Genomic DNA, 13,620 nt, shown 5'->3' with positions numbered 1-13,620 from the left:
TCCAGTGAACCTTCACCGTACTGTCTGCCATGCAAGTGTATCCTTCCTCAGATAATGTGTACAATATTTCAGGTGTGGTCTTACCAAAGCCCTGCATAATTATAGCAAGACTACTTTATTCCTGGACCCCAATCATAGAATCATACAGTGCAGAAGAAGCCCCTCGGCCTGTTGAGTCTGCACCAACACGCGGGAAACACCTGAACTCCCACCTAATCCCATTTACCAGCACTTGGCCCAAAGCCTTGAATGCTATGATCTGCCAAGTGCTCATCCAGGTACCTTTTAAAGAATGTGAGGCAACTCGGGTCTACCACCCTCCCAGGCACCACCCCCCCGCCCCCTCCCCCCCCCCCCCCCCCCCCCCCCCAAACCAGCTGCCCCCCACCTTGAACCTATGTCCCCTTGTGACTGACCCTTCAAACAAGGGGAACAAACGCTCCCTCTCCACTCTGTCCATACTCCTCATAATTTTGAACACCTCGATCAGGTCGCCCCTCAGTCTTCTCTGCTCCAACGAAAACAACCCAAGCCTATTCAACCTCTCTTCATAACTTAAATTTTCCATCCCAGGCAGCATCCTGACGAATCCCCTCTGCACCCCCACCAGTGCAATCACATCCTTCCTATAATGTGGTGACCAGAACTGCACACAGTACTCCAGCTGTGGCCTCACCAAAGTTCTATACAACTCCAAAATGACTCCCTTGCTTTTATAATTTGCCTCTATTGAGAAAGGCATGTGTCCCAAATACCTTTTTCACCACCCCACTAATATGTCGTTCTGTTTTCAGAGATTCATAGACAAACATGCCAAAGTCCCTTTGTTCCTCAGAACTTCCCAGTGCCATGCCATTCATTGAGTACTTCCTTGTCAAATTACTCACCTCACACTTGTCAGGGTTCCCTTACAATAAGGTTCATTGTGCCATTTGCCTTCCTAATTGTTTGCAACACTCGCATGCAAGCTTTGTATTCCATATACAAGTACGTTCAAGTCCCTCTGTACATCAACATTTGCAAGTTTCACATCTTTTAAAAAAAATAAATTCTGCTTTTCTCTTCCTACTCCCAAAGTGAATAATCTCAGGCAAAAACGGAGCATGTTACATTAACTCTATTTTCTTTCTCCACAGATGCTGCCAGACCTGTTGATTTTTCCCCCCCAGCATTTTCTGTTTTTGTTTCAGATTCCAACATCTGCAGTATTTTGCTTGAATAACCTCACGTTTCCCCACATTATACTTCATCTACTGTCTTATTGCCCACTCACTTAACCTGTCCATATTTCTTTGCAGCCTCTTTGTCCTCCTCGCAGCTTATATTCCAACCTAGCTTTGTATTGTCAGCAAACTTCATTATCTTGGATTCTTCATCAAAGTTATTAATATTGATTGTAAATAGCTGAGGTCTCAGCACTTACCCTGCGGCACTCTAGTCGATGCTGCCTGCCAACTTGAAAATGCGCCATTTATTCCTATTGTCTATTCCCTGTCCATTAACCAATGCACCATCCATGCTAATATCTTATCTCCACTTCATGAGCCCTTGCACATTAACTTGTTGTGTGGCACCTTATCAAATACCTTTTGGCAGTTAACAGTCAACCACATTGGTGTGTGTCACATGTAGGCCAGACCAGATATGAATGGCAGATTTTCTTCAAGGACATTAGTGAACTAGACATGTTTTTCTGACAGTCGAGAATAGTTGTTATGGTTACTGGTAGTGAAATTAGCTTTGGATTCGATATTTATGAATAAGTTGAATTTAAACTCTACAAGCTGCTGTGGTGGGATTTGAACTCCTGTCCCCAGAACATTAGCCTCGTCCAGTGATAGTATCACTGTTTCCCTGTATACTACATCTTCTGGTTTCCCTTTATCTATCTTGCTAGTTAAGAATATGAATGGGAATTAGAGCAGGAGCAGGCCATTCAACCGTTTGAGCTCATTCTGCCATCCACTAAGATCACGGCTGATGACCCACCTCAACAGCATTTTCCCATACATACTAGCTACATCCTCAAAAATCCCCAAATAATTTGTCAAATACTATTTCCTGCTGTAAAACCACATTGACTTTGATCATTGACTTTGATATGCTTTTCTAAGTGCATTGTTAAGACTTCCTTAAAAATAGATTCCAGCACTTTCCCAATGACTCAAGTCCACTTAATTGGCCTCTAGTTCCCTGTTTTTGTTTTCTCTAGAGTAGTGGTGTTACATTTGCTGGCATCCATTCTGCTGGGCTATTCTAGAATCTAGGGATTTAATCATAATCAGCATATTCACTATCTCTGCAACTATCTCTTTTAGAGTCCTAGGAGATAGGCCATCAGGTCCTAGGATTTGTTGGATTTTTGACCCTTGCGTTTCTTCAATATTTTTTCTGTGATATTAATTCATGTTCTTGTGTCCCTAATAGCGATGTGCAAGAAAGTTAAGGTAAAGTAGGAAGTTGTGATTAAGTAATAGCAAGTTTGGTTCATAAATGCCTGAAGGCTATGGGAGTGGGAAGTTTGAGAACTTGGCAGAGAATGCATTAAGAGCTAAAACCATCATCTCAACACACAGGATTATGTCGAGGAGTAAAGATAGTGAGCATAGATGGTGGAGGGGTGAGGGGGCTCAAAGGAATTTCCAGCGTATTTCCCTCTTACTAATCCTGTTTTTTCCTTCTCGCTGCTTGATTTTTCCAGTGGCTATTGTGGGATAGGGAATGTCTAGTTATGATGTTTTGGGCATTGTGAATGGGTGGCAGGCTTCATGGATCAGTTCCTTTTTCTTCCCCATCATTTTCGTATGTAGGTTTAGAAGATCGGGAGGCAAATCTTCAGAGCGGCACAGACTATACTATTTGATAAAATAGAGAGAATTTTCTGCCCAGTGTTAATGGAAGCATTGTAAAAAAAGTTAGGTGCCTATGACATGTTGAAGATCTGATTGTACCATGTCTTAGAAACCCAGCTTTGCACAAACCTTTGCTAAAGACCAATGTGGTAATTTGAGCTGTGCATTTTTGGAAGTTGAATAGCCTTTAGCCCTTTTATTTTAGTTATTCGTTCCTGGGCGTTACTACCCAGGCCAGCATTTACTACCCATCCCTAATTGACCTTGAGAAGATGATGGTGAGCTACCTTCTTAAACTGTTGCAGTTCATGTGGTGTAGATAAACCCACAGTGCTGTTCGGGAGGGAGTTCCAGAATTTTGACCCAATGACAGTGAAACAACGGCGATATTGTTCCAAGTCAGTGTTGTGTGTGGCTGGAGAGGAACTTGAAAGTTGCGGTATTCCCTTGCATCTGCAGATCTTGTCCCTTTAGGGGGTGAACATCGTGGATTTGGAAGGTGCTGTTGAAGGAAGTTGTGGTTTTGGAAGGTGTTGGCGAAGGAGTCGGGGTTGTGGTTTTGGAAGGTGTTGTTGAAGGAGTGAGCGTTGTGAGTTTGGAAGGTGCAGTTGAAGGAGATGGGTTTGGAGGGTGCTGCCTTCAATGGTGCTGTCTTCCTGTGCATTCCTGTCTTGCCTAGTGAGGATCTTAGTCTAATGTTTCGCATGAATGACGGCATCTCCTGATAATGCAGCACTGTTTGATTGCTTTGCTGGAATGTCAACTTTCTTGAATGTGCTCAGAGTTACCAGCCTCTGAACCTGAGGTGAGAGTGTTGCCACGAGGGTCCATCTGTCTTCCCTCCCTCCCCCTCCCCAGTTAACTATGCCTGCATGATGAAGTTGAAGAAGTGCCTGCCTCCTCCTACCTTTTCCTAACCAGGATGCAGTTGAAATGGAAGCAGAGGTGCAGATCTCTGATATTCCACCATGCCATCTTGCTAACTAACATTCTAAAGAGTTTGAGAAATGACCAAATAATACATTGCAGCTCAAGTTATGTGTGGTAAGCAGCTGCTCCGCCGTTAAATAGGTTCTGAGTTTGAAAACTATAATCACATACATGGGGAGTTCTTGATCTTGAACTTGTCAGAGAATGGTAGATCGAGAGAACTTGGAGACTGAACTAACTTGGGCTGCTTACATGCCATCACTGTTGGAGAGGACTTTACAATGCAATGATAGAGCGCCTTACTGCGTGTCTCAAATGTTCCAAAGTGCTTCATGTACGATGAATTTTGTTTAAATTCAGCAAATACTACATTGGCAAAGGCAGTAGCCATTTTGTGCACAGCAAGTTTCCACAAGCAGTAATGAGGTTAATGACCGGTTGATCTGTTTTTGGTGGTGTTGCTGAGGCAGGAATGTTGGGTTAAAACACGGAGAACTTTCGACTGTTGTCCGAATAGTGCCATGGGATCCTTGACTTTCACCTGAACCACCAGAGCAGGGAAAGGTAACCTTGATCCAGTGCCTCATTTAACAGGTTACACCTCCAATGCAGTACAATCCTTCAGCACTGTGTTAGAGTGTCAACCTAGGCTGTGTGATCAAGATGGACTACAGATCAGCATTGTGGATGTCCAGGGGCAGGTCATCTACTTCTAACTTTAGCCAGGGAGTGGAACAAGTTGACTTAGAAAATGAGGATAGAAAAACTTTATTTAACAGCAGGGGAGAAAAATAATTTCTCTTAATCTTACAGCAGTAAACAAATCTCATTTGTTAAGTCACATGGGCCACAGCCGGCAGTCCTCTGACAGCAGTGTTGATCGTTTTGTCGCGAAGGATGACTGCGTTGAGTCAGCAGATCTTGATACCAAGGTGAGATGTCTTTATGTTGTATTTCTTAATCAAGGTTTGAATAGAGTAAATAAGGAGAAACTGTTTCCACCGGCGGGAGACTAGCGTACACTGTCTGATTCTCGGCATTTTGCTTTTAGAAAGGATGTCGCGGCCTGGCAGAGGGTGCGGGGAAGATCTCTGCATTTCTCCTCTGTTGGCCTCTTGTGTGTCCCTGAATTCATTCAGTCCACCATTGGTGGCTCTGCCTTCATCTGCCAGGGCCCAAAACTCTGGAGTTGCCTCCCTGAACCTCTCCACCCCTCTTGTCTCCTTTTAAGACGCTGCTTAAAACCTGCCGCTTTGAACAAGTTTTTGGTTGCCTTTCCTAATATCATCATATAGGGCACGGTGTCAAATTTTGTTTGATAATGCTTCTCTGAAGCTCTGTGGTCCATTTTACTACATTTAAAGGTGTTATATAAATGTAAATTATTATTGTTAAAAGGTACCAGAGATGAGGGAATTAATTTGTGTGGAGAAACTTAGAGAAATTTGGATCGCTTTCCTAAAGGCGGAGTAAGTTGAGGGGAGATATAATAGAAAATATAAATTAGGAGCAGGAGTAGACCACTTGGCCCCTCGAGCCTGTTCCACCATTCAATAAGATGGCTGATCTGGTTGTAACCTCAATGCCACTTTTCTGCCTACCCCTAATAATCTTTCATCCTCTTGCTTATCAAGAATCTATCTAGCTCTGCCTTAAAAAATTCAAAGACTCTGTTTCCGCTGCCTTTTGAGGAAGAGAATTCCAAAAACTAATGACCTTCTGAGAGAAAAAAACTCTCTTTATCTCTATCTTCAGTGGGCGACCCATTATTTTTAAATAGCGATCCCGAATTCTGGATTCTCCCACAAGAAGAAACATTCTTTCCACATCCACCCTGTCAATACCTCTCAAGATCTTGTTAGCTTACTCTTCTAAACTCCAGCTGATACAACCCTAACTCTAACCAACCTTTCCTCATAGGACAACTCTCCCATTCCATGTATTAGTCTAAGAAAGCTTCTCTGAGCTGCTTCCAATGCATTTACATCCTTCCTTAAATAAAGAGACCAATAGAGGTGTTCAAAATGATGCCTTTTGAGAGTCAATAGAGAAAAATGGCTTCCCCTGGTAAGAGAGCTAGTCACCAGGGGACTAATTTACATTGATCTGGAATCGTATTGCCTGAAAGTATGGTAGAAGCAGATTCAATAGTATCCTTCTAAAGGAATACATCAAAGAGCAAAAATGGAAAGGAATGTGAGGGAGGATTCGGGGTATGTGGGATTAATTGGATAGTTCTTTCAAAGAGCCATCACAGGCATGATGGGCCCAAATGGTGACCTGCACTGTATCATTCTATTATATTAAAGGCTCCAAATATTTCTACTTCGAGTGGTCTGTACATTACCAAGAGAGCTGCTGCTTCTGCACTGTGCCTTGTGGTAAACATTTCTTCTTGCACTGTTGACATTTAAGTTTCAACAAGGGAGTCATGTTTTACTGCAGTGGCCAATGATTAGTAAACAGTGGAATTTACATCTCCTTATTTCTGAAGTGGCCCTTCCCACTAAGCTTCATTTTCAGTCAGTCCTGATCCTAGTAGATATGAGTGTTTGAGCAACAAAACTGGCCATTTTGACATGTTAGCTTGCTCAGTGAGACTTTGGAGTACATGATGATAGCTAGCATCTGCATAGTAAATGTTAGGTTACAGCCTTGGAGTCTTGTTATTGTGCATCTATTTTGAGCTATTCTTCATCTGAAACCCCTGAACATGGAGGTGGAGAAATATGTCACCCACCAATATGAGCTCCTCCATGTCTTGATAAGGTTCATTGGTGGGGAGGGTGAATGTGTTAATTTATGGTGAACATGGAATTTCCATACTGGACGGGAACACTTATTCTCATTTATCTTGCACTTTAATAATTTATTAATAGGGAAGCTGTGCTGAAACTTTATAGAGTCATAAATAGGCCCTTCGGCCCAACTTGTCCATGCCGCCCTTTTTTTTTAACGACTAAGCTAGTCCCAATTTTCCGCATTTGGCCCATATCCCTCGATAGCCATCTTACTCATGTAACTTTCAATGCTTTTTAAAAGACAAAGTTGTACCCGCCTCTACTACTGCCTCTAGCAGCTTGTTCCAGATACTCACCACCCTGTGTGTGAGAAAATTGCCCCTCTGGACCCTTTTGTATCTCTCCCCTCACCTTAAATCTATGCCCTCTAGTTTTAAACTCCCCTACCTTTGGGAAAAGGTATTGACTATCTAGCTGATCTTTGCCCCTAAGCCTCATAGCTCCAAGGAAAAAAAGTCCTAGTCTATCCAGCTTCTCCTTATAACTCAAACCATCAAGTTCTGGTAGCATCCTACTAAATCTTTTCTGCACTCTTTCTAGTTTAATAATATCCTTTCTATAATAGTGACCAGAGCTGTATGCAGTATTCCAAATGTGGCCGTATAAAACTCTGGTTAGGCCACAACTAGAACATTTCATCCAATTCTGGTCTCCACACTTTAGGAAGAATGGTACAGAGAAGGTACAGCGGATACTTAACAGAATGGTTCCAGGAATTAGGGGTGGATTTAACTTCAAAATTAGGTTGGAGAAACTGGGGTGGTTCTCCTTGGAGCAAAGAAAATTGAGAGAGTTGATAGAGGTGTACAAATTTATTTATTTATTTTTTATACTTTTCCAATTCAATCAAATCAAATCCAATTCAGAGTCTCAACAAGCCGAGACACCTCAGATCCAGGCTGACAAGACAGGGCGAGCGACCAAATCACCCTGTCCTGGGCCTGATCTACATGAGCCAAGCTGATTGGAGGAGCAAAGCAACACCTCCTCCAAGACTTGAGCTCATTTGCATCTTAGCCAAAAGGCCGGGATGCCGCTTTTAAAAATTGCTTCATATGAAACATGTGAAACATATGAAGCTTCAATGCAACCCAATGACCCTAACCAAGTGCAGCATCCAATCCTACTACACTTGATCTTAGCCAAAAGGCCGATAAGAACAGATACTACACTTGATCTTAGCCATTTATGACAGTTTTGGGTAAGGTAGGCAAGGAAAAACGTCCTATTAGCTGGTGATGCAAGGACAAAGGGACACCAGTTTAAGGTTTTGGGCAAAAGATACAAGGGGAAAAACTTTTCAATGCAGTGAGTAATAATGATTTGGAACTGTCGGCCAACGAGGGTGAGGGTGCTGAGACTAATTAATGATGTTAAAAGGAAATTGGCAGAGCACTGGATGGATCAGGGCTATGAGGATAGAATGGGCCAGATGGTATTGCTCTGTGGAGAGGCAGGATAAACTTAATGGGCCAAATGACCACCTTGCATGCTGGAACACTGGCGTCCAAAATTTTAACAGTTGTTGTTTTGTTGCTGCATAGCTGATGGGGTTGCCCTGCATCTTGGATTTGTTCTCCCGGCAGAATTTGGGGGAGCAGAATACTGGCAGCTGCTCATCATATAAATATGATCCTTTTATTATTGTGGCAAAAACTCTTAAATTGCTCAGCACAATGCATTACCTTTTGAAGTTCAATCCTAGATATCTGGATAAATATTTACAGTAAGAAGTCTCACAACACCAGGTTAAAGTCCAACAGGTTTATTTGGTAGCAAATACCATAAGCTTTCGGAGCACAGCTCCTTCGTCAGCTGTGCTCCGAAAGCTTATGGTATTTGCTACCAAATAAACCTGTTGGACTTTAACCTGGTGTTGTGAGACTTCTTACTGTGCTTACCCCAGTCCAACGCCGGCACCTCCACATCATAAATATTTACATGCAACTTGCGTCAGTATTCACCAAAGAGAAGGACTTGGTGGATCATGAGTCTGGGAAAGGATGTGTAGATAGTTTGAGTCATGTTGAGATCAGAAAGGAGGAAGTATTGGAGGTCTTGAGAAACATTAAGGTAGACAAGTCTCCAGGGCCTGATGGGATATACCCCAGAATACTGAGAGAGGCAAGGGAGGAAATCCACTCCATCTGACGAAGGAGCAGCGCTCCGAAAGCTAATGGTATTTGCTACCAAATAAACCTGTTGGACTTTAACCTGGTGTTGCTAAAACTCTTACTGTGTCCACCCCAGTCCAACGCCGGCATCTCCACATCATGACTACAGGGGAGGTCCCAGAGGATTGGAGAATAGCCAATGTTGTTCCTTTGTTTAAGAAGGGTAGCAAGGATAATCCAGGTAATTACAGGCCGATGAGCCTTGCATCAGTGGTAGTGAAATTATTGGAGAGGATTCTTCGAGACAGGATTTATTCCCACTTGGAAATAAGTGGACATATTAGCGAGAGACAACATGGTTTTGTGAAGGGAAGGTCGTGTCTCATGAACTTGATCGAGTTTTTCAAGGAAGTGACGAAGATGATTGATGAGGGTAGGGCAGTGGATGTTGTTTACATGGACTTCAGTAAGGCCTTTGACAAGGTCCCTCATGGCAGACTGGTGCAGAAAGTGAAGTCGCATGGGATCAGAGGTGAGCTGGCAAGGTGGATACAAAACTGGCTCGGTCATAGAAAGACAGAGGGTAGAAGGAAAGGTGCGTTTCTGAATGGAGGGCTGTGACAAGTGGTGTTCCTCAGAGATCAGTGCTGGGACCTTTGCTGTTTGTAATATATATATATAAATGATTTAGAGGAAAATGTAACTGGTTTGATTAGTAAGTTTGCGGATGACACAAAGGTTGGTGGATTTGCAGATAGTGATGAGGACCATCGGAGGATACAGCAGGATATAGATCAGTTGGAGACTTGGGCGGAGAGATAGCAGATGGAGTTTAATCTGGACAAATGTGAGGTAATGCATTTTGGAAGGTCTAATACAGATAGGAAATATACAGTAAATGGCAGAACCCTTAGGAGTATTGATAGGCAAAGGGATCTGGGTGTACAGGTACACTGGTCACTGAAAGAGGCAATGCAGGTGGAGAAAGTAGTCAAGAAGGCATACGGCATGCTTGCCTTCATCGGCCGGGGTATTGAGTTTAAAAATTGGCAAGTCATGTTGCCGCTTTATAGAACCTTAGTTAGGCCGCACTTGGAATATAGTGTTCAATTCTGGTCGCCACACGACCAGAAGGATGTGGAGGCTTTGGAGAGGGTACAGAAAAGATTTACCAGGATGTTGCCTGGTATGGAGGGCATTAGCTATGAGGAGAGGTGGAGAAACTTGGTTTGCTCTCACTGTTAATCAAGGATAGTTTAACGGCTGCGGAAAGGCACTTCGAGGGGGATCTGCACACTGAGGTAATATGGGCTGAGGTTAGAAATAGGAAAGGAGCGGTCACATTGTTAGGAGTTTACTATAGGCCCCCAAATAGTAATAGAGATGTGGAGGAAGAAATTGCTAAGCAGATTATGGATATGTGTGGGGGTCACAGGGTAGTTGTCATGGGGGACTTTAACTTTCCAAATATTGATTGGAGCCTTTGTAGGTCAAATAGTTCGGATGGGGCAGTTTTTGTGCAGTGTGTGCAGGAGGGTTTCCTGACACAATATGTGGATAGGCTGACAAGAGGTGAGGCCACATTGGATTTGGTACTGGGAAATGAACCGGGCCAAGTGTTAGATTTGGTTGTGGGAGAGCACTTTGGAGATAGTGACCACAATTCGGTGTCTTTTGTTATTGCAATGGAGAGGGATAGGGCCGTACGGCAGGGCAAGGTTTACAATTGGGGGAGGGGTAATTATGATGTGATTAGGCAAGAATTAGGGGGCATAAGTTGGGAACAGAAACTGTCAGAGAAAGGCACTAATGAAAAGTGGAACTTTTTCAAGGAACAAATACTGGATGTCCTTGATAGGTATGTCCCTGTCAGGCAGGGAGGAAATGGCCGAGTGAGGGAACCATGGTTCACGAAAGAGGTGGAATGTCTTGTGAAAAGGAAGAGGGAAGCTTATGTAGGGATGAGGAAACAAGGTTCAGATGGCTCGATTGAGGGTTACAAGTTAGCAAGGAATGAGCTGAAAAAGGGGCTTAGGAGAGCTAGGAGGGGACACGAGAAGTCCTTGGCAGTCGGATCAAGGAAAACCCCAAGGCTTTTTACTCTTATGTGAGGAATAAAAGAATGACCAGGGTGAGGTTAGGGCCGGTCAAGGACAGTAGTGGGAACTTGTGTATGGAGTCAGTAGAGATAGGCGAGGTGATGAATGAATACTTTTCTTCAGTGTTCACCAAGGAGAGGGGCCATGTTTTTGAGGAAGAGAAGGTGTTACAGGCTAATAGGCTGGAGGAAATAGATGTTCGGAGGGAGGATGTCTTGGCAGTTTTGAATAAACTGAAGGTCGATAAGTCCCCTGGGCCTGATGAAATGTATCCTAGGATTCTTTGGGAGGCGAGGGATGAGATTGCAGAGCCTTTGGCTTTGATCTTTGGGTCCTCGCTGTCCACGGGGATGGTGCCAGAAGACTGGAGAATGGCGAATGTTGTTCCTCTGTTTAAGAAAGGGAATCGAAATGACCCTGGTAATTATAGACCGGTTAGTCTTACTTCGGTGGTTGGTAAATTGATGGAAAAGGCCCTTAGAGATGGGATTTACGACCATTTAGAAAGATGCAGATTAATCCGGGGTAGTCAGCACGGATTTGTGAAGGGCAAGTCGTGCCTCACAAATGTGATAGAATTTTTTGAGGAGGTAACTAAGTGTGTTGATGAAGGTAGGGCAGTTGATGTCATATACATGGATTTTAGTAAGGCGTTTGATAAGGTCCCCCATGGTCGGCTTATGATGAAAGTGAGGAGGTGTGGGATAGAGGGAAAGTTGGCCGATTGGATAGGTAACTGGCTGTCTGATCGAAGACAGAGGGTGGTGGTGGATGGAAAATTTTCGGATTGGAGGCAGGTTGCTAGCGGAGTGCCGCAGGGATCAGTGCTTGGTCCTCTGCTCTTTGTGATTTTTATTAATGACTTAGAGGAGGGGGCTGAAGGGTGGATCAGTAAATTTGCTGATGACACCAAGATTGGTGGAGTAGTGGATGAGGTGGAGGGCTGTTGTAGGCTGCAAAGAGACATAGATAGGATGCAAAGCTGGGCTGAAAAATGGCAAATGGAGTTCAACCCTGATAAATGTGAGGTGATTCATTTTGGTAGGACTAATTTAAATGTGGATTACAGGGTCAAAGGTAGGGTTCTGAAGACTGTGGAAGAACAGAGAGATCTTGGGGTTCATATCCACAAATCTCTAAAGGTTGCCACTCAAGTGGATAGAGCTGTGAAGAAGGCCTATAGTGTGTTAGCTTTTATTAACAGGGGGTTGGAGTTTAAGAGCCGTGGGGTTATGCTGCAACTGTACAGGACCTTGGTGAGACCACATTTGGAATATTGTGTGCAGTTCTGGCCACCTCACTATAAGAAGGATGTGGAAGCGCTGGAAAGAGTGCAGAGGAGATTTACCAGGATGCTGCCTGGTTTGGAGGGTAGGTCTTATGAGGAAAGGTTGAGGGAGCTAGGGCTGTTCTCTCTGGAGCGGAGGAGGCTGAGGGGAGACTTAATAGAGGTTTATAAAATGATGAAGGGGATGGATAGAGTGAACGTTCAAAGACTATTTCCTTGGGTGGATGGAGCTATTACAAGGGGGCATAACTGTAGGGTTCGTGGTGGGAGATACAGGAAGGATATCAGAGGTAGGTTCTTTACGCAGTGAGTGGTTGGGGTGTGGAATGGACTGCCTGCAGTGATAGTGGAGTCAGACACTTTAGGAACATTTAAGCGGTTATTGGATAGGCACATGGAGCACACCAGGATGATAGGGAGTGGGATAGCTTGATCTTGGTTTCAGATAAAGCTCGGCACAACATCGTGGGCCGAAGGGCCTGTTCTGTGCTGTACTGTTCTATGTTCTATGGAGCGACAGAGGTTGAGGGGAGACCTGATAGAAGTCTACAAGATTATGAGAGGCATGGACAGAGTGGATAGTCAGAAGCTTTTTCCCAGGGTGGAAGAGTCAATTACTAGGGGGCATAGGTTTAAGGTGCGAGGGGCAAGTTTTAAGAGATGTACGAGGCAGATGTTTTACACAGAGAGAGTGGTGGATGCCTGGAACTCGTTGCTGGGGGAGGTAGTGGAAGCAGATACGGTAGTGACTTTTAAGGGGCATCTTGACAAGTACATGAATGAGATGGGAATAGAGGGATATGGTCCCTGGAAGCTTACGGGGTTTTAGTTAAGTCGGGCAGCATGGTCAGTGCAGGCTTGGAGGGACGAAGGACCTGTTCCTGTGCTGTAATTTACTTTGTTCTTTGTGTCTGACTATCCATTTCATTGTTGCTCGCAAATCAACTTATTTTTTGGTGCCGTTGGTTTTGTGAGGCATGTTGGTCAGGGTACTCAAAGATTCTGTACTCTTCTTAGAGAAGTGCCATGCGATGGATAACATCTGTTGGAACAGATTAACAGGGTATCCCTCGAGTGGCACCATCCTCAACATGTTGTACCAATCTAGATTGATTTAAAGGTTTGTTGTGAGTCTGAAACTGAACAATCTTCTGAGCCAGAACTGAAAGTGTAGTACATGGATACTGGAACAGGGAACATGGTCGAGTGAGTTGGAGAGAAGCACAGGGGGTTCTGATGGGAAGAGGAGTGGAGTATTGATTCCATAAGGGTAGGAACTTTATGCAAATAACTTGCAAACATTTTACTGCAGATGTGATTAGTTTGGAAATTCAAAAGCCTGAGTAGCATTTGCATGTCAAGGATTACATATTGTGCCCTTCACTTTAACCTGAAGTTTTCCGTGAAGCTTCTGTTTACAGGACTCTTCTTTAACAATCTTTGGCATATTGGGGCCACAGAAGGTTTCTCTTCAGTGTATCTGAATGATGAAGCCATGTCACAGGTTGTCCCATGAAAAGAAAAGAATAAAGATAT

The 13,620-nt window shown here is 43.8% G+C and overlaps 1 protein-coding gene across 5 annotated transcripts in view; it reads left to right on the top strand.

The window, feature by feature from the left end:
* htt (huntingtin) overlaps window positions 1-13,620 on the top strand; it is a 222,177-nt gene that overhangs the window by 76,934 nt on the left and 131,623 nt on the right. For all 5 annotated transcript variants that reach the window (XM_078215138.1, XM_078215136.1, XM_078215139.1 and 2 more), the window contains exon 13: window positions 4,596-4,714. In XM_078215138.1, coding sequence (XP_078071264.1) covers window positions 4,596-4,714 — 119 coding nt within the window. The remainder of the gene's footprint in view (window positions 1-4,595; window positions 4,715-13,620) is intronic.

This window comes from Mustelus asterias, chromosome 6 (assembly GCF_964213995.1).
Source record: "Mustelus asterias chromosome 6, sMusAst1.hap1.1, whole genome shotgun sequence".
In the NCBI taxonomy this organism is placed as follows: domain Eukaryota; kingdom Metazoa; phylum Chordata; class Chondrichthyes; order Carcharhiniformes; family Triakidae; genus Mustelus; species Mustelus asterias.
Note: the sequence above shows the minus strand (reverse complement) of the source record. Positions and strands in the feature narration are given on the sequence as shown.